At 34.2% G+C, this 25,142-nt stretch overlaps 2 protein-coding genes across 4 annotated transcripts; one reads left to right on the top strand and one right to left on the bottom strand.

Moving 5' to 3' along the window:
* Positions 1-964: 964 nt before the first annotated feature.
* Positions 965-16,722, bottom strand: LOC144836163 (solute carrier family 7 member 14-like). The gene is made up of 9 exons (XM_078691382.1): positions 16,339-16,722; positions 15,121-15,390; positions 8,028-8,264; positions 7,605-7,813; positions 6,009-6,144; positions 5,387-5,606; positions 3,983-4,827; positions 3,023-3,144; positions 965-2,406 (listed from the first exon to the last, which is right to left on the bottom strand). The coding sequence occupies exons 2-9, from the start codon at positions 15,377-15,379 to the stop codon at positions 2,308-2,310; spliced, it is 2,127 nt and encodes a 708-aa protein (XP_078547508.1). The 5' UTR covers positions 15,380-15,390; positions 16,339-16,722; the 3' UTR covers positions 965-2,307.
* A 3,983-nt stretch (positions 16,723-20,705) lies between these two features.
* On the top strand, positions 20,706-24,154 carry LOC144834987 (cationic amino acid transporter 4-like). Of its 3 annotated transcripts, none has more exons than XR_013611033.1 (4): positions 20,706-22,417; positions 23,123-23,231; positions 23,588-23,942; positions 23,973-24,154. XR_013611033.1 is itself a non-coding variant. In XM_078689993.1 (3 exons), the coding sequence occupies exons 1-3, from the start codon at positions 20,732-20,734 to the stop codon at positions 23,722-23,724; spliced, it is 1,932 nt and encodes a 643-aa protein (XP_078546119.1). In that variant the 5' UTR covers positions 20,706-20,731; the 3' UTR covers positions 23,725-24,154. The 3 variants fall into 3 exon arrangements, 1 of the variants encoding a protein (XP_078546119.1); XR_013611034.1 differs by having other exon boundaries at positions 24,024-24,147; XM_078689993.1 differs by having other exon boundaries at positions 23,588-24,154.
* The last annotated feature ends 988 nt before the right edge of the window (positions 24,155-25,142 follow it).

Below are 25,142 nucleotides of genomic sequence, written 5' to 3' on the forward strand. Positions count from 1 at the left end.
CACTAGGACACATGGCAAGGACCAATGACAAGTGACAGTTGACCTAGGCCTAACTGCCTGTTGTTTTATCATTTTCTGGTATGCGACACCTCATCTTTCTGACGGGACGTTACGATGTTGACTTAAAGATGTATTGTCCCTTTGTCAAATTCCAAAAAAAAAAAAGATTTCGAAAAAAAGTGGCTCATTTTGAAGTATCATAATAGTTATTAACTTTCACCAAAAATTAGTCGAAAAAAAAATCATTTAACTGAAATACAGACGTTTTTTGGTTCAAAAAATAACTTTGACTTCCAGTCAAAGTTTTCAATCAAAACATACCTCATAATGCAACGCGCTTATTTGGCTACTCTGTATGCATACTCATAAAACTTCCTTGCGATCTGTGTGAAAACACCTTCTCAACCGTGAAGAGTTGTAAACAATCCTAATTAGCATCATGCATAATGTATACTCGTGGTTTGAAATCTTTGTTTACTTTCACTCGCGACGATTTTCCAGACGAAATGTAATTAATTAATTTAGCTTTTAATTACGTAAAATTGTTGTTTTTGACTCAAATTTTCGACTTAAAGTGAATAACTTTAATATTACTTTGATATGGCCAATTTAAATTTAGAATATTTTGACCTTCATTTTTTTGTGTTTCAAGGGACAATACATCTTTAATCTGCAGCTGTCAGTAGATAGAGTCTCACTGACTATCGCAACTCACCTAGATACGTGTCGGACTGTATTAAGTACTTGCAATACACGACTCTGTGAGTAGGTTAGGGCCTAGGATCAAGTACACTGGTAAGAAGAGAACACACGAAATACACATTTTTATGTAATACAGTCAGCTTTTGTGTAGTAGGCCTTACTCGTGAACAATTTTAAAAATGTCTTACCTGCTTAGGCTATAGTCTACAGATGCACATTAGTAATTGTTTTGGTACACATGACAATAAAACAAAACTTACATTAAATAACTTTTATTTTATGGGATGGAAATCTAATAGAATGGTAGAACCACTTCCACACATAATAGACCAGTGAAATAATCTAATTGCTTTTATTATTGTATACAGTTGTAGCAAATGCATTTGTACGTATAATAGACGAATTATAACTAAACTTATAAATGCTATTATATATATAATATTTTATAACAATACTATTAATTATAATAATGATTTATAACTAGATCTTGATCTTATTTTATGCATTTTTATAAAATAACATTTTTTAGAATATTTAATTTATTAACACCAAATTGATACTTTATAGGACTTATATTGCTAAATACCGCCGCCGCTCGGCAAGGCTTGGTTCGTTCACAGGAAACAAAACGCGTCGCACCCAGTATAAACGCGTTTACTTTCCGTTTGGGAAAAACCATAATTATGAAACAATGGAAAATTGCTAGCAATGATCATTGGAAACATTAACATTTACTTTGTAAGCCTATATTTTGTATAGGAACTCACTTAGGTGTACTCAAGATATATCATTTCTAATTCTAAAACTCTGTCTACAAAATAAAAGAGTGATATGCCCAAATATGGTAGTGATATGACATCATGTCTATATATGTAGACAAAACAATCTTCTCTCTGTGTTACTACTGTAGATGCAAGTTTTCGGCCCATAAGGAAAATCGCTAACATAATTTGTACATTTATTGAAATCATTAATTGACTTTTCACGACAAGCAACTAAGCAGTTTTTGAGCATGCGCAGTGGTCTAGTCACTCGTTGTATAAAAATAAGGGTCAACTTTTTAATCGTATGATTCTTTTTATGTTTGCATATCTCTCATTTCTCTCATTAAATGCCATCTACCAACATTGCACCATTCCTACCTCAAGAACATTTTCTTTTTAATTTTCCTTCAGTAATATCTTTCAAATATAATCTTCTCTAAAAGGTATAATTATGTCCTATTCATTTATTCTATTTGTCGTGACAAAAACACATTTGCCATATGGATTAAAACGAGAAATCAATTATTAATATGTTAATCGTTCATTAACAGAAAAGAGTAGGCAACTTCATTTATTTTATATGTAGATATTGCTAGGTCTATAACCATGGAGTGTTTATTGTTATACCTCCATGTCTATAACAGTGGCGTGCCACCGATATTGCTGCCGAAAATTGGTAATTTAATAACAAAACTTCAATACTATTCTAATATACAAATATCTACATACTAATTTAACTAATAATGTTGCACTTTTCAGGATTACATCTAATGGTCTGGCAAGGAGGCAAACTGTACAAACTCCTCTACAAACTACCATCCAGCGAACGCCAACAACAACGTCACTGCTCACCGTCTGACGAAACAGACGATGGTTCACTGTATGAACTGTCCGCCATTTTCCTAGCATGAGCTGGAATGATAGACGCTGAAGTAGCAACCTGAAAATAGGAAGATTAGTTATACTTCTATTAGAATATGCATTATGTACAGTTTGGTTTTTGCCAAAGTTTTATTCCACAGAATCATCTGGAAGCATTCGTAAATAAATGGTCTAGTCAATTTCGGTACCGCATTTCCACTTTTGGCACCCTAATGATACCACGTTTACTAGATTTTTATTAGCGCCCTAATGGGTTTGCAGTATTTTTTTAAGTCATACCGTCCTCTATAATAGCATTCATAAACAACCGGTTCAGTTCAGTTTATGTCGGTTGGAAACAATCGTAAACAAATGTTCCAGTCCATATCGGCTAGAAACTTTTGTAAACAAATAGACTAGTCTCTGCCGGCTGAAAGCAATTGTAACTGCATACTTACTGTTCCTATAATCTATAAGTTATTCATTGATGTATATTGGTCTAAAATAAATTATAACTGGAATGTTCGGGTCAAACAAATTGAGTATGTATGGTGGATCTGGGTGAAAACAAAATCGAGCTCATTCTTTGTCACCGATAGTTATTATTTTCAAATTAATGTTGCAGCCTGCTTCGCGTGGTTGACATAAAATAAACTGAATTTTAATATTTGCATTAATCAAAAGTAAACACTTACATCTGGCGTTTTCGTGCCCATCAAAATGGCGTCTTTACCATCAGACGATCGGCTGGTAATGTTAACACATCTTGGTTCTATATTACTATTTCGAATTCCATAGCCGAAGTAAATAATAAGACCTGGAAAAAAATTAAAACATTAATAAAATTAAGGCCAGCTCAGACAGCGTCGTACGACGAGGCACGACAAAGAGAAATTATTTCATAGAACAAAGGAACTCTTTGAAAATGAAAAGAAACCTTATTTTTCTTCTGTTTATCAGAAATTATGTGGATAAATCTGCCTCTTTCACAAACAATTTTTAATAAGTTACTAAATTATGGCGTAATATGTAATGAATAAACCCGTTATAAATGTAAACTTACCAGCATAATATACGACAAATATTCAGCGATAAATTGTGTGAAACACTGAGTTATTTCTGGTATGTCATAGTTATTTTAAAATTATAAAATGTAATGATATCAGTATATATTATTATGCTGTGACCGTAATTATGTCGTAGTGTTATTTGTTGAATTATAGTTTGATTTTGAATTTTGTAAAAAATAAAATTCTTTTTGACAAACTTTAAAAAACCCCTAGTTTGCAGAATTTAAACCGTGCAACCTAGTTTGCTGATGTTTGTAAACTCAAGTTGACAGCATGTCAACGAAACGTCTCTAAGGTATTTATACCATTTGTATCTGTATTATTTCGTTCAACAAAAAAGTAATAATTTTCCAGTTTAGTTTATACTTGGGTTGGCGAGTTTGGCATTGTTTGGAGAACTCTCTGACGACTTTCATTCGATTTGCTGATAAACCTTAGCAATATAATTTGTTAAGAAACTTTACTGTCTAATTTCTCCAGTTTGCAAAGTTTGAAAAAATTGGAGATTGTTGAGTTTGAAATATAAAGTTCTCTAGTTTGGAATAGGCTGAAGAATAGGATGTGAACTAGGCTTTTAAAACTTACCAATTGCCATCCACACACCAAATCGGATCCATGTGAGGGTAGATAGATTCAACATCAGGTAAATATTAATGAACATAGCAGCTATAGGTAATAAAGGTACGGCGGGTGCCATAAATTTTAACTTGTCTGGATTCTGTGGTTGACGAACTATATTCAATATACACGCAACAATTAGAGCTATAAAGATTATGATCAGGATCTTCACCCACCATCTTGAATGATCTCTCTGACCGTAAATTGCTAGTGAACATAAAATAAATATCAGTGCAAATAGACATAACGTTGAATAGGTCACAGAACGACCTGACTCTGCATTTGGAAGTTTGTTATCTGCAGAAAATCCTAAAATTCTACGAATTTCCGAATACAAGTTGTACATTCTTTCTCTTAATCTAGATAAAGTCAAATCTTTATCAGAGTATGATTTGAACCCGTCATCCTGGTTTTCTTGTTCCACTGCTCCGTATGATTGTTTAGATTTCGGTGCTTCGTTAACTGATGATGATGTATTTTTTAGAAGTGATACACTACCATCTTCGTTAACTTTCGTCTGCTGATGTTGATTCGCTCCATTTACCTCCGCTTTCGCTTCTTCTATTTCATCGTTATCAAATGTCTCGTACTCAAAAGTAGTGTTAATTGACATTTTGATGTCTGTGTACGGTTGATACCGTAAAATAAGAACGCTCATTGAAACTAATGTGTAAGCCAAGAGTGTTCCGATTGACATCATTTCTATCAGGTCTCCTAATTTCACAAGTAACGCCATGATGGCAGCGAGTAATCCGGAGATTATTGTCGCTACAGCTGGTGTTTGTGTCCTGACATTGATGTTCGAAAGAAACCTACATAATTGAAGTATTCATAACAAAATATTATTAATAAGTAACATAGTTAAGTTACGTAGCACATTAAAATTAAGTCTGCGTATTAGTATAGCGTTATACCAGTGGCGTAACGGCTATGAGCGCCCACTGGCTAACACAGGGGCTCAGAGATTAAAGCTTGGTTCCCACTAGAACGTAACGCAAGGACGTAAACGCAACGCAAGCGTTTTAACCAATGACAAGCGAAGTTATAGACAGTTAGCAATCACAAGCGAATAAGCCATCGCTTGTGATTGGTCAATTCACTTGCGTTGCGTTACGTCCTTGTGTTGCGTCGCTAGTGGGAACCACGCTTTAGGGGCCCAGTGATGGAGAGCCCATTAGAAATGCTAAACTAGGGTTCTTTTCCCCCTGTGTTACGCTACTGCATTAAATGTCCTGGTATTTATAGAACTGTATAACTGAATTTGGTAGCTTTGGTTTGTCTGTCTAAATATCATTGGATTAAACGATGGCTGGCTATATAAACGAGGATGTAACACATTTTTTCTACAGTAATATTTGACAAATAACTCACCTAAATAGTAGGCCATCCGTTGACATAGCATATATAACTCTAGGCATAGGAAATATTGAGCCTAGAAGACTGACCGTTAAGCCGGCTACAGCACCAATTGCTACCAGGTATTTTCCGTTGACGGCGTGGTTCATTACAAACATGTCCATCAGAGGCGACTCTGGGTTAATTCGATAGTAGGGCACGGCTAACGTTAGCACCATACTCACTGTCACATAGCCTGGAAGTATTACAGAAAAGTTTATAGTATTTTAAAAGGAAATGATTGGCGACGAATTATAATGAAAAATATAATTGTCTAGTTGATGTTGACGATGTTGATGAAGTTGAAAAAAAAACTATGTTCGTTACAATGACAATAACGGGACTTTCGATTTGCGACAAATATGATGACGTCATGTTAATTCATTGTGCGGATTGAGACGTGCTACTTTAATATTCAATTGCTTGACACAAGATGCCCAGTGTTTAAGGATGATGTTGTGGAGGAGGTGTAATGATGCTGACGTGGATGATTTAAGAGAATGTTTGGGATGGACAATTATTCTGGTGTAGGCCTAAACAAAAATGAACAGAACGTAAAGACAATGAAAACAATTGATTGTGACTGATTTATACTTACCAATAAGACAAATGACTAAAGAAACAATGATAGCAATAGGAATTGAACGGCTGGGATCCTTAGCCTCTTCACCAGTCGTTGCTATTATGTCAAATCCGATAAAAGCATAGAAACACGTTGCAGCACCAGTTAGAACCTGCATACAAAGACCAAAAACAAATATAATAATTGATGTATCTATGGAAGCACTAAAGGTGTGCTTCAACAATGCCTTACGCCTGCTCCTTATTAAATCTAGGTTATGCAGTGCCAGCACCATGTTTGTAGTTTGCTCATTCTATGAACTATAGCGTAATGTGGTGTATGGCATGTTGTGCAGGTTGAGGAGGACAGGCAATATGGTCACGAAATGCATTTATAATTTTGCTCTTTCATCATCCAATCTACATGGTAGATGGATGAAGCTATTGTATTAACCACACGTGACTATGTGGCGTCGGTTTATTTATATATAATTATATATATTTCTCCTTTATATTTATAATAATGTAGACACTAATTTATTCTTGAGCTATGGAGAATTTTGTACTATGTAGTTTTTTTGCCGAAATAAAAGATGAAATGAAATGAAATGAAATTTATATTGTTAATGTGTATCAACGCGATAATATACATCCTGGAACAGACTAAACTACAGATATATATTGCGCTTTTGTTAATTAATGTCCACAACTTGTAATTACGGTATATATTGTTATAGAGACAATTTCTACTCTGTAAATGGTTATAAATAAAGATATTGACAAAACCTCATTAGGCCTACATTGTAATAAACAGCTACATGAAATATGTATCTTAATAATTGATATTGTCTCAAAGTTATATATAATAAATATAAGCAAACAATATGAAATATTTCCGTTTAATCATGCTTGTTTATGGAGCTTATTGGAGAGAAACTACTTAATATGTAATGAAATAGGTTTATTTATATACTTCTGCTATTAAAAACGTGTCATAAGAAAACATAATGGGCTTTCAAATATTTATTTTGTTCAGTAGTAGCGGTAATGTACGTCTAATCTTTGAAAGCGTGTTAATTAAAGTAACCATGGAGAAAATGATTATTCTCTGCGGTAACAATAATAGTATGCCTACCCATTGTTTACGAAGTTGTATTTGAATAATAGTGTATTGGCACAAATACATGTTATATGTGGATGTATGACGCGTTTAATTCAAGTTGCTATGTAGAGCTATGACTACTTTGGTTTGGTACAGACTAGATGTTTACCGATTTAGCTTATTTTCTAGCGTGTCGCGTCCACCTGATTATTTTAAGCTCGTCCAACGTATACTGTACGAAATAATTGATATACATTTAACGTCAAGTGCACAATGAAATAGTAATGTGTCAAACACGTCGCGTCTACACATGTATCATGTCGTTTACGTAAACGTGTATAGACGAGTTGAACACTGCATGTTTAACAAATGTACGTAAAACATATGCAATTTTCAGGCTACAAACATCATCAAAATCAAACACGTCTATTACTGATGTACACATAGCAATATGTCTATGGTCTACATGTAGTGCGTTTACGCCGTCGCATTGTGTATAGGCGTTTATTTTTTGTGGTGTTACAATCTTACCCCTGAGAAACCGTAAGGAAAGAATCCATTTTCTCTCCAGTTTTCACCATTAGCAAAAAACAGTCCTGCTACGATAATAAAGACCCAGGCAGCTACGTTAATTATATTGAGTACATTGTTGAACAAAATTGACTTTTGAACCCCAGCTGCGATGACCAACGTCATAATGATAGCGATGAACATGGCCAAGACATCGGGGTATGTTTTATCTGAAATGATTAAAACACACGTTTATTATTTTATTTAACCACATAGGATTAAGTTTGTAATGTAATAATGATATAAATTAAAAGAGGGGTATGATTCGAACCGGGGTCGCTGGAAACCAAAATATCTTAACTGTTAGGGGTCAGCGTATAACATATGAAAGAGAGAAAGGAAGGCGGGGAGAAGGGAAAAACACATTTTTGAAGGGTTACTTACTATGTATTCCAAACCCACCGACATTATCCATCATAAAATTACTATATGTGTGTTGAAACAGAGAATCAAAACAGCTACTTAATGCACTAGCACCGGCTGCCGTACCAATAAGATATTCTAAGATAAGATTCCATCCAATCACAAATGCGCAGAACTCTCCTACAGTGACGTAACTGTACATGTAGGCTGAACCGGTGGTCTTCGGTACTCTAACTCCAAATTCAGCGTAACAAACGCCTGAAATCATAACAAAAATGTACAATTTAAATGGTAGTTCCAAGTTAAAGTTTTAAAAAAGTCCTTTAGAAGCACTATTTTTAAAGGGACTTATTACCAATGCTTTATAACCAATGTTTTAAATACAAATACATTTTAAACCCGGAGCTACACTTTAATTCCTTCATTTTTGGTGGTTTTTTAACGGAATAGATTTGAATCTGTTGGCATATTTTCGATTTAAGGCGTTGAATCTTAATTTGGATCACGCCTACCGTCGGATTTAAAAGATGTTATCAAAAACATACAAATTAATCCAACAATTTAAAAAATCTGGAGAATATTGTTGTGTTATCAAATACATACCACTGAACTAAAAAAAAAAAAAGCTGGAGAAGATTGTAGTGCGCGCATGGGTGGGCGATTCTAAAAAAAAATAGGTTAATCAATAATATTATAATGCGACTCATTCCTCGATCGAAGGAAAACGTTAAAGAAAAATGTTAAAGAGCATCATTGAATTTTTAAACAAACAGATAAAGAAAAAGTTGGTTTTGACACATTTTAATTTACCATGTTTCTGAAATAATATTGTATGTGTTCAAGTTTCATACCTAAAGTGTAACTGTGCATCATTAACGCGTTTACACATTTGTCAACGCTTGGCCTAAACGCATTGAAATTCCTGTAATGCTTTTTAGTGTCAACAACGTCATTCATTTTGCGTCAACACGCGTTAAGTAATAAAATTTATTACACTTAATCGTTTATTTAACATAATAATAACTTAAGTAAGTACGGAGATGTGGTTTATAGGTCAGTTACCGCAAATTGCAATAGTTAATTAAATAAATGTCTACAGTGTTTAATTTCTCTTTTCCGTAATTCCGAGTTGTCGTCAGGCTTCGGTATTTGCCAGAGTAAGTTGGTTTCAGGCACAGTTATCACTATTGTTGGTGGGTAGGAATCAATATTTAGGAAGTAGATAAGCTATCTTGTAATTCTTTATAATAGATAATAATTAAGGTAATGAATTATTCATGATTTCTGTCTTAACCTCATAGGAAAAAAATAATGCTACCCGGATAAATAACTAAGCCTGAACGGGCGCTATGCTGAGCAGGTTAGGTTAGGCCTACATGTCATTTGCGGTGTTCAATAAAATATTAAAACTGCGCTCGCCGCACTGGCCCATGGACATTGATAGTGGTAGCATTTAATATTCTATTTGCCTAGTTGCCTCTGTTTGATATTTTTTTCAATAATTAATTAAACGATCCTGCATAATTTATGTTGTTAACTTGACACCTTCACAGAAAAGCAGAACAAGCACTGACTCGATAAATCCAATTGAAATATAGGCCTAAAACGTGGCATTTCTAACTATTTATCAAATAAAAATCGTATATTTTGACAGGCATATTGACATAGCACATTTTAAAAACATAAAGAACCAATAAAACAGTTTTTAAATGTGAATTTACACTTCTGAGAAATGAGTGTCGTCTGCAACAGCGCGCCAAAAATGCATGCTGCACATATCATTTAAATATTCGTAGCTTCGGGCGTTGATTATTTATTGATTCGTAGTAGCTGTAGTCAGTTTATACCTAGGCTATCATAAATTACACTGTCAACTGCAGATTCTAAACACGAGCCTAGGCTTCTCTATACAACGTGTACAGATCATTGCACACAGGCGAATTTTAATCAACGGTATTTCCATAAATACTTGTAAAACAGCGATACATCGAGCGGCTCGTAGATAACTGGAAGAATTCCATTATGATAATGTGGATTAATTTTGAGCATTAATTTAAATGCGGAGGTCACGTGCGTGCTATGAAAGTGCCTATTATGTCTCGTTACCGTCAATTATTCTACAAATAAGATGATAATTCTTCTATTTCGTTAATTTAACGTTTGTTTATTTTTTTTGTAGTAAGCCTATAATCTGAAGCAATGGTATAATTTCGGTGGAACAACAATATACTTAAATATAATGTTCAGGGAAATCTAATTCTTCAAATGAAATTGCTTTCAAACATCCTCATTGTCATCACAATATTATCACCACTATTAACAGCATGACTATCATCAGCAACATGAGCTTAAACCTCATCACCATCTTCTACATCCGCATCATCATATTCATAAAATGTATCATCATCAATTCTTACTCGTATCATCATCATCATTATCATCATCAATTCTTACTCGTAGCATCATCGTCATCATCATCATCAATTCTTACTAGTATTATCATCATCATCATCATTATCATCATCAATTTCTTACTCTTATCATCATCATCATCATCATCATCAATTTCTTACTCTTATCATCATCATCATCATTATCATCATCAATTTCTTATTCTTATCATCATTATCATCATCAATTTCTTACTCTTATCATCATCATCATTATCATCATCAATTTCTTACTCTTATCATCATCATCAATTTCTTACTCGTATCATCATCATCATCATCATCATCATCAATTTCTTACTCGTATCATCATCATCACCATCAAGTTTCTTACTCCCATCATCATCATCATCATCAATTTCTTACTCTTATCATCATCATCATCACCATCATCATTTCGTTTTCTTTTTCGGACAAATGTTAGAACACATTTCAAATAGAACAGAAACCTCATCCTGAATTACATCTATAAACAGAACGTTTTCTATGTTGCAAGCATTTAAAAAAGAAAAAATCAATAATTAACAGTCCGGTTCTATAATAAATTGTGTATGGTATTAAATTATATTACTGTATGTTTTTTGAATTAAAAAATAATATACGCGTGAGACAGATGATATTATAGATTGAAATGCAGCTGCATGCGTTACGTAGCTAACGCAGTAATAAAATCCTAAAAATCGATTTTAAGTCTTGAATAATTTAACATATATATGAACGACTCACTGAGAGAAAAAATAGTAGTCAGCATATTGCATTGAACGTTGATTTTTTAACGCTCTGAAAGGACTGTGATTTCAATCGGTGACATGAATGTGGTAGTGTAGTCATTCGAAAGAATCAGTTGTATCATAAACATTTCTGTTTGTTTTTTATACCATAGGTAGGCAGTAGGTAAAACACTGCTGTAGGTGGAACACTGCAGTAGGTGGAACACTGTTGTGGGTGGAACACTGTTGTGGGTGGAACACTGCCGTGGGTGGAACACTGCAGTAGATGAAACACTGCCGTGAGTGAAAGCTGCCGTAAATCTATCAGAACAGCACATCTAATTCCACCTTCTTATGTGTGAATGTCATGGTAAAATGCTGAGAAATTCAAATAATCTTTCACAATTTAAGATGAATAAGCAATTTGCTTGTAGTCCCATGCCTTTTTATATCGAGCTCATTAATTCTTGCGGCAGTGTGTTTTTCTGTGTTTTTGATTTTTACTATCACTTTGTAAATCATGTGCAATTTGCCTGTGAGGAAACGAGATATGCTAATTGGAATATGCGACTGTTTTTATGATATAAATGATTATATTTATACATACATAATTTAGACAATGGTAATGTAGTGGTAAGCTCTGTCTAATTTGATGCGCCCGTAATAGACACGATGACGTCATATCACTACCATATTTAGCCATATCACACCTTTCTTTTTTGGTCAAACTAGTTTGATAGTGTAGACAGAGCATTAGCAAATAACTAAAATATCATCATTAAATTTATTAATCGATTCGTCTTTGGAATAAGCATAGAACTGAAAAATAGTATTGGATTTGTGTGTTATTTAAAATTAGAAATTCATGATATTTAATTTAGAAATCGATATGGTTTACAATTGTTATGCAATAACCTAATTCAATTCAGTTAAATGCATTCGTGTCACTATAGATGACGAAATAAGAAAATTCTATCATGTATTTCAGTATCGTTGTTACGTATCATATTGGTCGAACTAAAGTGAATACGTAATATCGTAATTACCTTTAATAAGACTGTTCTCAAGATGGAAACGTATTTTTAGATGAGATTAAATAATTAGATTGAGTACTTTCTTTCTTTTTTAAATGTTTGCGGTGTTTACATTATATTATTGTATTTTTTGGTGGGTGGGCGGTTGGGAATCTGACAAATATATAACGTCATTTTCCTGCAGTCCAATGAAAAACTTTAACAGGTCAAAGATCAAACCGGTAAAATACGTTAGCTTGACTATAAAATGTAGTTTAAAACAATGTCCTAACCCATGTGTGTGGATGAGTGCAAACAATGTGTTTGACGAACAAACATAAAAATTATCGTCCTCTTTTATTGTATAAGTACCGTATAATAAGCACATTGTTTACAGAATAACATTATTAAAATGATTGCATTGAATGAGATAAAAGATCTGAACAAAATGTATAGATGAGCTTTTAGAGAATTTCTAATTAAAATTATTGATAGTCTCTCTTGACTAAATCATGTTTGTGTTTGCTAATGTTTGAGAATGTGTCATGTTTGTGTCGTCGCGTATGACGTCATTTTCGTCACTAAGCCGTGGATGTTGTTGACATGAAGTGTACATTTGGTAATACGTGATGAGCTTGTCGATAGTTTAACAATCTATTGAAGTGGTTTTGTCTATTACCGGTTTTACTTTTTAGATGCTGAATTATGGTGATAAGGAAGGGTTGCAATGACTCAGTCACAGTTATAGTGATTATGCTAATGAGGATTGTTGTTAATAATAATAATAATTAAAAATGATAATTAAATGAAGTTAATGGTAAGTGGAACTGTAGCTTGGTGGTTAACGTGCTTGCGTTTCAATCCCAAGTTTCACGACTCTTTCAACTCCACTCCTTAAGCCTCAAATGAGACATGGTTTATAAGCACGATAATAAATGAGTATCTATCCTGACTCATGAAATAAAACAATACAAAAATAATATGCATTTAATTTTAATATGCAGATGATGCTTTTGAAAATGATAATGATGAAGATTAATGATTATGACATTGATGATAACGGTAATGACATCATGGTAACGGTCGTGATGATGACGATGACACTGAATATGATGACATTGACGACGAAGAACATGATAATGATAAGAGTGTTAATAAGGAATATGTTGATGGAAATATGACGATTTAATATTAGATATTAATGAGCAAACCCGACTATGCAGATGGTTATGACGTCTAATTATCATGGTGATGTAATAATGTTGAATGTTCAAAATGCCAATGCTGACAACACTGACAATGATTATGATTTGTGTCCGGCTCTGACGTCATAATGCTACGATAATTTTGAATCAAACATTAGTTTAATCTACAGACTGTCTTCAACCAATTTCACGGCATAATTTTAAGTTACTCTAAAAACACAGAAGCACGTACTTGTCATTTTGGTTTGGCAAATTGCTTATTTACTAGACTCTATTGCCTACCTTATACCGACATAAGGCATTACAATGTAGTCTGGCACGATTTATATTCGAACGATTGTTGTGCCGTGTATTGTTTAACTAAAAAAATAGGCAAAACCTACAATCGGGTTTTAATAATTTTGAATCTGGCACATGAGCTACAAAAAAAAACTGCGCGTCGTCAATTGTTTTAAAGAGAGGATGAATTGAACTTGAAATTATGATACTGCTTTCCTTCATAATCAACATCATTTTCTTAATAGTATTTCTTAATTCTGCCATCTGCTATTAGAGCACTGAATGTTAGAGGATGTCTGTGTACTCTTCTGTTTTGTTTTGTTTTTTTATTGAATTGTGCTGTAGTCCCAGAACAACACAACTTTCAATATATGGAATTAAATTGGATAAGATCGGACAAAATGGAGGCTTTTGGAATTCGTTGAAAGACAAAAATTTTTCGGAAATATTGCTAGATATCGGGGACTAGAACAGGACATTTTGATGGGAGATGTGCAAGGTAAACGGGCACGAGGACAAGCTAAGATGCATGGACGGAGTAACAGCAAAGACTGGTCTTACAACCGTGGGAACAGATAGATTGGCACATGATGAAGAACCTCAACTACAGCTGCTGCTCGGACACCCTGAGCCAAACTGTATCGAGAAGAAGATTGTCGGATATAAATTGTAATAAGATATGAAACGAATTCGACATTATGACAACATTATGAATAGAAATATTATCACATTCTCTCCACCTATCAAATATACTAGTCATGCATTGTAGAGTAGGCCTGCAAGAGTTGTGTTTTTTAATCAGGAGACCAAATTTTAGTCTCCCCGTGGTAATGTCAATAAATAAAAAAAAATTATTTTAGTTGAGTTAAACTTTAAATAGCATTCTAATTTAGGTTGCATAACTATAATTATGAGGATACTGTGTTAATTATCAAATTAAAGCAGTCATAATATTTCATGGTCAGAGTGATGTAATATGCACGTTGTTTTATGTCACGCGTGTATTGAATAATACGGTTAAATTATGCTTCATTGCTATTTCTTATGAGTATTTAAGTAAAAATCGTCATGCAAACAAATACATGTTACAAGGTCTTGAACGTGCGCGTATAAAAGCCATACCATTATTATTAACTTTGAACGCGCGCGTACAACAGCCGTACCATTATTATCAACTTTGGACGTGCGCGTACAAAAGCCGTAGGCCTACCACTATTATTAACGTTTGAACGCGCGCGTATAAACCAGTATTAATATTCTTATCAACATCTGAACGCGCGCGTACAAAATGATAATAAATAATAACAAAACGAATATCAACGTTTAACACGCGGGTAAGTATATGTTTTAAAGGAACCACCCACAAAGATATATATAAAAAAATATGTGGGTGTTCGTGGACTGAATACCATCACCGATGTACATAACTAGACATATTTTCTTTAATAAAAACTTACCTGATAATATAGAGGCTAGAGCTGCTATCATAAATGAAATGATTACCCCCGGTCCAGCCATTTCCCTTGCCACCAGACCCGACACTACGTACATTCCGGTTCCCATGCAACTGCCAACGCCTAAGGATACCAAATCCAGGGTAGACAGGCATCGGGAGAGTTTCCCAGGAACCTCCTGCTTGTCGTTGCCAGATACATCCACTGATTTGACCCTCAACAAACGGCCGATGAATGACTGGAACACCGATCTGAACCCCATTTTCAATGTTTCTATATGATGGAAACATTAACATTTATATCATATGTAACTGACACTGAGTTAACCGTACACCTCATACGCGTACATGCTGGTATAACTCTGCCGCATTAATATACTTCTTGTGTTTATTATTAATAACATTAGTAATCATTTACAATCTATAACAGTTTAATAGTAAGGTCGTACGATTTTTAATCAAACCAAAAGACCTTTGAACAGAATAAAATAGTTTACAGTAGGCCTAGGCCATTATAAACTCGAGGAAGAAGTCTTCAACCGATTCAACGTAGTAGCTTTACTAAAATATGCCCAGTATTTTATGAACGTTCCATGATATCACTATCATGTTCGTCACAACTGTACCACAGGGGTTAATTTTAACGTTGGTACGGGAGTATAATGTCATATGTGATACTGTATTTAGAATGTTGCATATGATACTATGAAAATAATTATGATAATTGCCTGGATACCATGAGGGAATCAGCTATCTTGGGTGGAAGTGAAAATATAATACAATAAAATAAAATTGCGGCTCAGGGGTGGGTTGCATTTTGGTTACATTCTTCAACAAATTATAATATCAGAATTATACATCATGATTTATTAAGAATATCTGTATAGCTTACAAATACCTACAATTAATTTGAATAGTATGATCTCCTTCCCCTACAACTAAAACTAAACAAAAATAAAATAAGAATATGGAATATTGTTCAAGATGTTGACCCTCGAAAATATGTGGCTCATTATTTTGGTTTTATCGTTTGATATTCTTCAGCCCATACTAATATAATATTTGCAATCCCGTGCAGTTCGCTATCAGCGCTCCCAGAAGAATTGATAATTTAGTATACTAATTTAGTATTAATAGATACTCTAGGCTACAATCAAGCAATTTCTGTACATAAACTTAAAATCAATCGTTAACAGGCGTCGATAAGTGTATGTATATTTACCCAATATTTGAGATCTTACTGGAAATCCTTGTCTACAACCGTTATCAGCATTGATACTCGCGCGTCTTAATTCCACGACCGTGTACAGCACATCTAAGAAGCAATTTCAAAGCAGTGTAATTCTTAATTTTGTCGATATTTATGCTAATTGCACGTTCTTTCATGCAGCATAATGAGCTCACATGAGATAATGCTGGATTTGTACAGTAACGTCTCTCAATTACGTATGCCTACACCTCTATGGCAATACTGCTATAATTGATTGAGAACGTTCGTAATTCAGGCGCTCTATGTTCATAATAAATATTGTATTGTTTAAAATAATAATTAGAATAATATGCCTAATTAAAATATTGTAGTGTATTATGTACTAAAATCCGTTTGTTCTGTATAAAAGTTGGCGTTCTAATTTTAGAAGTTTATAATACCACTCTAATAATATCCTTGTTATGTGCATTATGAGAAAGGCCTTTTACGACTCATCAATGGATGCAAACTGGGGATTTTTACTCCGAGAGATTCAATTTAATGTACAAGTATTACCAGTTTGTGGTCCACGGGCGTTTGTATTTTTATTGTATTGTTTTATTATGTATATTAGTTAAAGAGCTTTGTATCTGTATATGTACATTTGATTACTAAATAAAGAATAAATGAATGAAAATGAATGATAATCGAGAAAGATGTTTTATTTTTATTTTTTTTTATTTTATTCAGTTCACAACCAACAGTGATGAAACCGCCACTAACAGGCTGGTAGAATAAAAATAAAATAGACTGTAAGTTATGACTGTTATTTAATTACTCCACCGTTTGAATAGGTTCATCTGTCGAAACCATGTTAATTAAATCAATTCACTTCTTTATGTTAAAGTGTATCGATTGTCTGTTAGACCTAGGCTTACTATTAAAATAAATCCTGCATGTTTAGAAAGATTTCCATATGGTATAATGTTAAATATTGATTTTTCGTTTTCCTAAAAGATTGGAAACACACTTAAAGGCCTACATGATATTTTGTGGTGTTTTGTCGCCTCGATTTAGCGGTCGATGTTTGGAGGAAGCTGTGCTACGAGGGCAGGCCTAAATTCTCCTAGAGTGAGTACAACCAACTGATCCTATAGTTACTGCCATCACTCTTTCACCAAGTGTTCGAAGCTCACTCACTCCATCGTTCTGGTGGTAGAACGAGTCTTCTCGGATAAAGACTATAAACCGTAGGTCCATTGTACACATCTAGCTCATGTGCACTTTAAAGAACATCTTTCGAGACGAGTAGGGTGTACTAGTACATAACAGCCACTGATCATAAGCAACAGTGGTTGGTCTCTGTTGATCTCTAGTTTCCTTCTTTGTCTATTTTGTTTAATTTTCTACATTTCCCATAATCAACAACAGCTAGCGGTGCTTAATAAAAAACATTAGAAGTCAACTTATCGCGTCCAAAATAAAACTCGATGGATTTCAAACGCGACTGATATCCTCGTAAACCATTTAATTCACCCGGCCTGTAAGTACTGTAGTGTGGTCTGTTATGTGGTTATTACAGAAATGTTTTTTTGCTAATTAATAAATGAGAACCTGAATTGAAATAATGATAGAATGTTCTTCTTTAAGGCCTGGTTCCAATCCTTCCCAGAATGTCAGCCAAATTGATTTCTTATCCAAAATCCTCTATTTAATATTCCTATAGAATAAACTATACAAAGGCCTACGATGTATAGTACGGACACTAACAGTATTCTACAGTGTGACACGTTAAATTGTATATGAAATACGATAGCCATATAGGTCTACATATTTTTTCTTTGGTAACGACTGACATAACGTCTAACTATATTATTTCTCTATATTTTGATTGACAACTACTAAATAATTTGCATTTTAACATTATAAACAACAATAAATTAATAAGCAGCGATGAAGCAATCAAGAAAAATGTAAATCATTCACAATAAGAAAACAAAAATATTATATTAACTAATAATATAAAGTTCTACATTTTAGAACCACGCGATTGACTTACACGTATTTCAGTGTATTTAGCCATAGGTCTGCGAAATCATCACGTGACGTGTGACGAGAATTTCTTAATAAGCTAGTTTGATCATTTGAAGAATAATATCGTTACCCAAACCGCCGTCGTGTAATGAACTTCCCGATTGTACCGACGACGTATGTGTCATGCGTATTATTATGTTTGTACAAATAATTGTCAACACGATCATATTCACCTAAACTAATATTTAATGCGAGATATGATGTACTGTACACAATACGTGTAGTCACAAACACAGGTAATTCTATTACATTGTTCAGCAATCATTACTATACACGATTTGCTATTATGGTATCAAATAATTCGCTCTGTACAATGTATACTTCTGCCTGCTTTAAATATGTATTGTCCCCAAAAACATAAAAATAAAGATTAATTAAATCAGACTTTGAATAAGTTATTTTATTTTAATAAAGTTAATCTCTTCTGTAAAAAAAAGAAAAATAATAATGCTTTCTCATATAAAATGACAAAATTCAACCAAAAACACATCGGCTGGCAGCCAATTTGACTATTTTTTGCTTTAAATTACAATTTTTTCAGGTAAATAATTTTTTTTTCGATCCAATTTTTGGTCAAACTGAATAATTATTATGGGACATTAAAATGGCATATTCAACAAAAAAAATGTAAACAAAAATGTCAGGGGAGAATATAACTTTAATTGCCCATACGACTGAACTAACCAACATTTTGTTGCGTTGTATTGTCAACAATATTAATAAATTACGAGTTAATTGGTAACATACACACGTGGGTGTCAATATGCATTTGTCTATTCACTCGAAATATAAATTGATTTAAATAAATTTTCAGTCTCAAGAAAATGTTGAGAATGCAATGTACCGTATTATGCATGTTTGCAATCGTGAACACGATGTTGACCAAAAGGCACGAACACAACGTGAATTATTAAAACGATACATTATTCACATGAAAGACATACAGTACATGCTTGTGTGTGAAGTAAGAATAATTAAAGCTCTGTCTACACTATCAAACATTATGTGACAAAAAAATGTGATGTGCCCATATAAATGGACATGCTAATGTCATATCACTACCATATTTGGGCATATCACTACCATATTTGGGCATATCACTACCATATTAGAGCACATCACACTTCTTTTGTCAAAATAGTTGGATAGTGTAGACAGAGCTTAAAGCATGTTTATACAGGACGATAACGAATTTGTCGTTCGTAAAACAGGAGTAGGGAAAATCGTTGACTCTGAAATTTACAAAACATTTACAATAAATTAGTAGGGTAAATGTCATGACCTTTGTAATACAAGGTTAGCTCCGTGATAGGAAACAATCAGAAACCAATATTGGTCACATATGCCACTATATAATAAAGAAATAATATATGTAACTAGAATATTGATGTTCGAATATATAAGTGACTATGAATACATGAAATAACTTGAATTTCTCATATTTGAATTTGTGATGCGTGGGAGTATAGAGTAATATTAAATTGATACATTCAAAATTCATACAGCGAAAATCACAACTATATCATGAAATCGATATAAATACAAATTCTTTCAAAATGCCATTATGAATAATAATCATAAATATAATAAACACCTTATATTATATTGTCTAATCAATAATAAGATGACAAAATAAGAAAGACAAATTGTATTGAATAGTTTAAACAAATCTTCGAAACATTGTATTGGATTAAAACGAACTATTCTAACCAGTTAGCTATAGTCTCATATTTAAAATTACGACCTTTTCACAACTCGAATACTCGACTGTCGGGCCAAAAGACACTAAGCGAAACTATGAATTACTGTTAGACTCAACAGCTATTAATACAGAATATTATTTTCAGATTCATTTTATTATTGTTGTCGTGTGTTGTTGCACGAATAATAATCGCATATAACTCGCGAGTGAAACATTTTCATCACTAAATCAAGAGAGGGCGTTATTATAAGCTTTGGAGATGACAACTATAATTACAATTCTAAATTGAATTCTTTTAATAGCAAAACTGCTTTTAATCATTAATATTTTAAGTGAATTCCCGAATGCTATTGACATGGCTCAAGTACCTCTTTTATTAAACAAATCAGAGCAGAACCGCTATGAGTAAATTCAATAGCGACAGTAATCCGTCCCATTGTGGTCACGTCTTGACATTTCTTGACTGTTGTTACCTTTCCGCTTGGTTGATCACAGAGTCAACCAACGGACAATAGTTATATAATAGAAATACTTTAAACGCATGCTATTTTAAAAACTGTAAATCTCTTTTAACGAGTAAGTATGGACACAGGTTTGACTGGAATCTTTGCTAATGGTTGAACCAAATTAATGATTGACGTAGCTTTTAAAACGTCAGCGATCATGGAGTATAGCGCAGCAGTGTATTACCAAAAGTTCTTTCGGCGTAAAAAAGAATTACAGCCGGCACACGCCACTCAACGACTAAAACGATGCCTGACTACCTTAGACTTGGTTATATTCGGTACTGGAAATATGTTAGGTGCCGGTTTGTATATTGTTACTGGAGAAGTTATCCGAACCTACGCCGGACCATCAGCTATAGTTTCTTACCTCATAGCGGGAACCATTGCGTTTTTCTCGGCTCTATGTTATGCTGAGTTAGCTGCTCTTCTTCAAGTCTCTGGCTCAGCGTATTATTACGTGTACGTGGCATTGGGTGAGTTTCCTGCATTTCTCGTAGGATGGAATCTTATTTTGGAATGTTTAATCGGTGCTGCGTGCGCGGCGTCGACATGGAGCGCCTATCTTAACGAAATAATGGACTCCAAAATAGGAAATTATACAGTTGAGTATCTTTTAGGTGGCAAGCCATGGAAATCTGACATTTTACTGCCATACCCTGACATCGTAGCAGGAATTGTATGTTTACTTGCATCTATGTTAACAGCAATAGGACCAAAGGCCACACTGCGGTTAAATATAGTTTTCGCCGTTGTAAATGTTTTGGTTGTAGTGGCTATATCTGTCATCGGATTCGAAAAAGGTACAGTAGACAACCTAACCCTACCAGATGGATTTTTTGCATACGGTATGGCTGGAGTTTTATCTGGAAGCGGGTTTTGTTTTTACTCGTTCAGTGGTTTTGACGCGTTGTCCATTGCAGTTGAAGAAACAGAAAATCCATCAAGGAGCGTGCCAATAGCGACACTCGTCAGTATGTCAGTGACTATACTAACGGCGGTTGTTTCATGCCTTTCACTGACGTTACTCCGGCCGTACTTTGACATAGATCCTGCCTGGTCATACTTCGAAGCATTCGAAACTTTAAACAACGTGTATGTAGCGTATAGTCTGCTCATATGTGTATTGACAGGAATATCAGCTTTGGTTGTAGCTCATCTATTCACAATGCCACGAATAGCTTTATCAATGGCACGTCACGGTCTACTCTTCACATTCTTAGCAACAATTAGTCAACGAACTGGAACGCCATTAGTAACTATTGCTTCGTTTGGTATAATCCCGACACTATTGGCAATGTTTATTCGCTTTGATGTCCTCATTGAGCTTCTCTCCATCGGTATATTCCTAGCCCATGTCGCTGTAGTGTGTTCCGTTATTGTTTTAAGAAGTGAAAAATTAGATTTAGCCACAGGACAACTGGAGGAGACACTCCCATTAAAACGGACAACAATCTCATATCAAAGAGGATTGAGAATCCGGACACATTCAGAAACTGATTCGGTCACAAGCGAACCAGAATTCCTTCAAAATCTCGAAGATGATAATGTTAGAGGAACAGACCTAAAAACTATACCAGAAAATGGCTGGAAATATATATTGGAAACAACGCCTATACAGGCATGGTTGTTGTTATATGTTATATTCATTTCTGCAGCAGCTGCAATAGTTATTAATTTACCTTCTAAAGAAAAGTATCCGATTTTATTTTGGAGTATGGTTGCCGTTGGTGGTGTCGTCTTTTTGATAGGATTGCGCTGTTTCTTATCCGTCGCTCGTATTAAAGGGGAAACAAATAAACGAAAGTTTAAGGTAAACTAAAATGCCACATATTAATGAATATAAAATGTTTTCTTTATGATGATGGTGACAATCTTGATGATGGTTACAGTCTTGATGATGATGATAATCTTGATGATGGTTAAAATCTTGATGACGGTGACAATCTATATGACGGTGACAATCTATATGACGGTGACAATCTTGATGATGGTGACAATCTTGATGATGGTGACAATCTTGATGATGGTGACAATCTTGATGATGGTGACAATCTTGATGATGGTGACAATCTTGATGATGGTGACAATCATGATGATGGTGACAATCTTGATGATGGTGATAATCTTGATGACGGTGACAATCTTGATGACGGTGACAATCTTGATGATTGTGATCATCTTGATGATGGTGATAATCTTGATGATGGTGACAATCTTGATGATGGTGACATTCTTGACGGCGATGACAAAAATGACGATGACAATTTTGATGGCCATGATGACAATAATATTGATGATGACAATAATTAATGACAATCTTGACGAAGATAATGACAACATTGATGATGAAGATGACAATAAAATTGATGGTAATATTATTCAATGATAATGATAACAATAATATAGAAAATGTTCATGACGTAATGATGAACAGAAGTAATAATTATAATGCTGATGGTAATATGATGTATAAATAATAATAAACGACGTTACTAATAATGTATTTTTTCCATAGGTTCCTTGTATGCCATATTTGCCAGGAATTGTTATCGCACTAGAGCTGTTACTTATGGTGAATCTTAAAGCTTTCGCCTGGCTTCGTCTGCTCATTTGGACTGGCATTGGTAAGAAAATAGATCAATCATTGTCAATTATTAATTATAACTCAAATAAACCATAAACACCCACATACTACACGTGTTACCGTTCTCGTTAATTTCCGAATAAACGGGTTTTCTTCAGGGTTCAATGTCGTTAATTAAATCAAATGAATTTAAACCAAACACACATATTAAACGTGTCGGGAACGGAAGTACCACACTCGTTAATTTCCGAAATGAACGCGGTTTTCTCCGTTTTTCCAAATACTGTTTCTCATTGCAATTCAGTCTTTACTACGTCATCGACACCTATTGTTTCACATGGACTACAGTACTTTGAACAAATAAATGAAATGATTGTTTTTAAATTAATTTTTCAGGATTAGTGATATACATATGTTACGGCATATCACACAGTACGGAAAACAGTAAAAGGGAAGCAAGATCTGGATACGTAATATTTCACAAGGATTTACCTGATCCCAATTGCAGTACAGTATATCTACAAACAAGTTGAATAATTCCATAATATGAATTAAATTATTATTTAAATATTTTTTTCATGAATTCCTTGGGATTCAGTTGTAATAGTATTATATAAAGTTGAATATAGTGAACATATCAGGACAATTGTCCTCTTGAGGAGTGTCTCCTGAAGAGTGTTTTGGTCGTGGTGACAAATATATTATATTGTCTCTCGTTCACTTCACAGAAAAATGTCTCCTCAATAGAGGTGTCTCCTCAATATAGGTGTCTCCTCAATAGATGTGTCTCCTCAATAGAGGTGTCTCCTCAATAGAGATGTCTCCTCAATAGAGGTGTCTCCTCAATAGAGGTGTCCCCTCAATTGAGGCGTCCCCGCAATAGAGGCGTCCCCTCAATAGAGGCGTCCCCTCAATAGAGACGTCCCCTCAATAGAGGTGTCCCCTCAATAGAGGTTTTTCTCTCAATAGAGGTGTCCCCTCAATAGAGGTGTCTCCTTAATAGACGTGTCTCCTCAATAGAGCTGTTCTATCAATGAGGCGTTCTCTTAAAAAAGAGGCGTTCTCTCAGTAAAGAGGCGTTCTCTCAGTAGAGAGGCGTTCTCTCAGTAAAGAGGCGTTCTCTCAGTAAAGAGGCGTTCTCTCAGTAAAGAGGCGTACTCTCAATAAAGGTGTTCTCTCAATAGAGGTGTCTTTCAATAGAGGTGTCTTTCAATAGAGGTATCTTTCAATAGAGGCGTTCTCTCAATAGAGGCGTCCCCTCAATAGAGGCCCCTTCCTCAATAGAGGCGTCCCCTCAATAGAGGCCCCTTCCTCAATAGAGACGTCCCCTCAGTAGGGTGTTTGAAGAAGGGTTTTTCTTCCAAGGCAAATTCTATAATAATACAAATTATACTGTACTAGCAATAAGAAGGCCCATTGGGATACATAAAGCCGTAGGATGGATGTGTCATGCCATTATTATACAAAAAGTAAATAAGATACCATATACTGTACGTGTAATAATCAGCAAAATCAACATTGTATTTGCCGTCATATGTCAACGCAAACATACTAGTTGACGCAAAACACGCATTATTGACGCATTATTACGTCAAAATCGCCTCAAACGTATGCTTTTATTGATGAAAATGCAATTAACACTCTAAATATAAACTAATTTGTATAATTTACGCTTTATACTGGTGGGGCTTGGTTATAATTGGTAGGGCTTGGTGTTGGTATTTAGGAGGACCCGCAAAATGAGAAAAAAAATTGGGGCTATACTCAATTTTATTCAAGAAGTTTTTTGATTTTACAATTTAGGCCTTCAGATATGACACTAAAAATGTCTACAGTATTTATAACATAATAATTGTTAATGTTTAATATCTATTACAATTGAAGGCCTACCTACAGTATGCATTAATAATTTTTCAAATACAATTTTTTCAATTGATCAACCATATGTTGT

The sequence above is a fragment of the Antedon bifida genome, chromosome 2, assembly GCF_963402885.1.
Source record: "Antedon bifida chromosome 2, ecAntBifi1.1, whole genome shotgun sequence".
NCBI classification, from domain to species: domain Eukaryota; kingdom Metazoa; phylum Echinodermata; class Crinoidea; order Comatulida; family Antedonidae; genus Antedon; species Antedon bifida.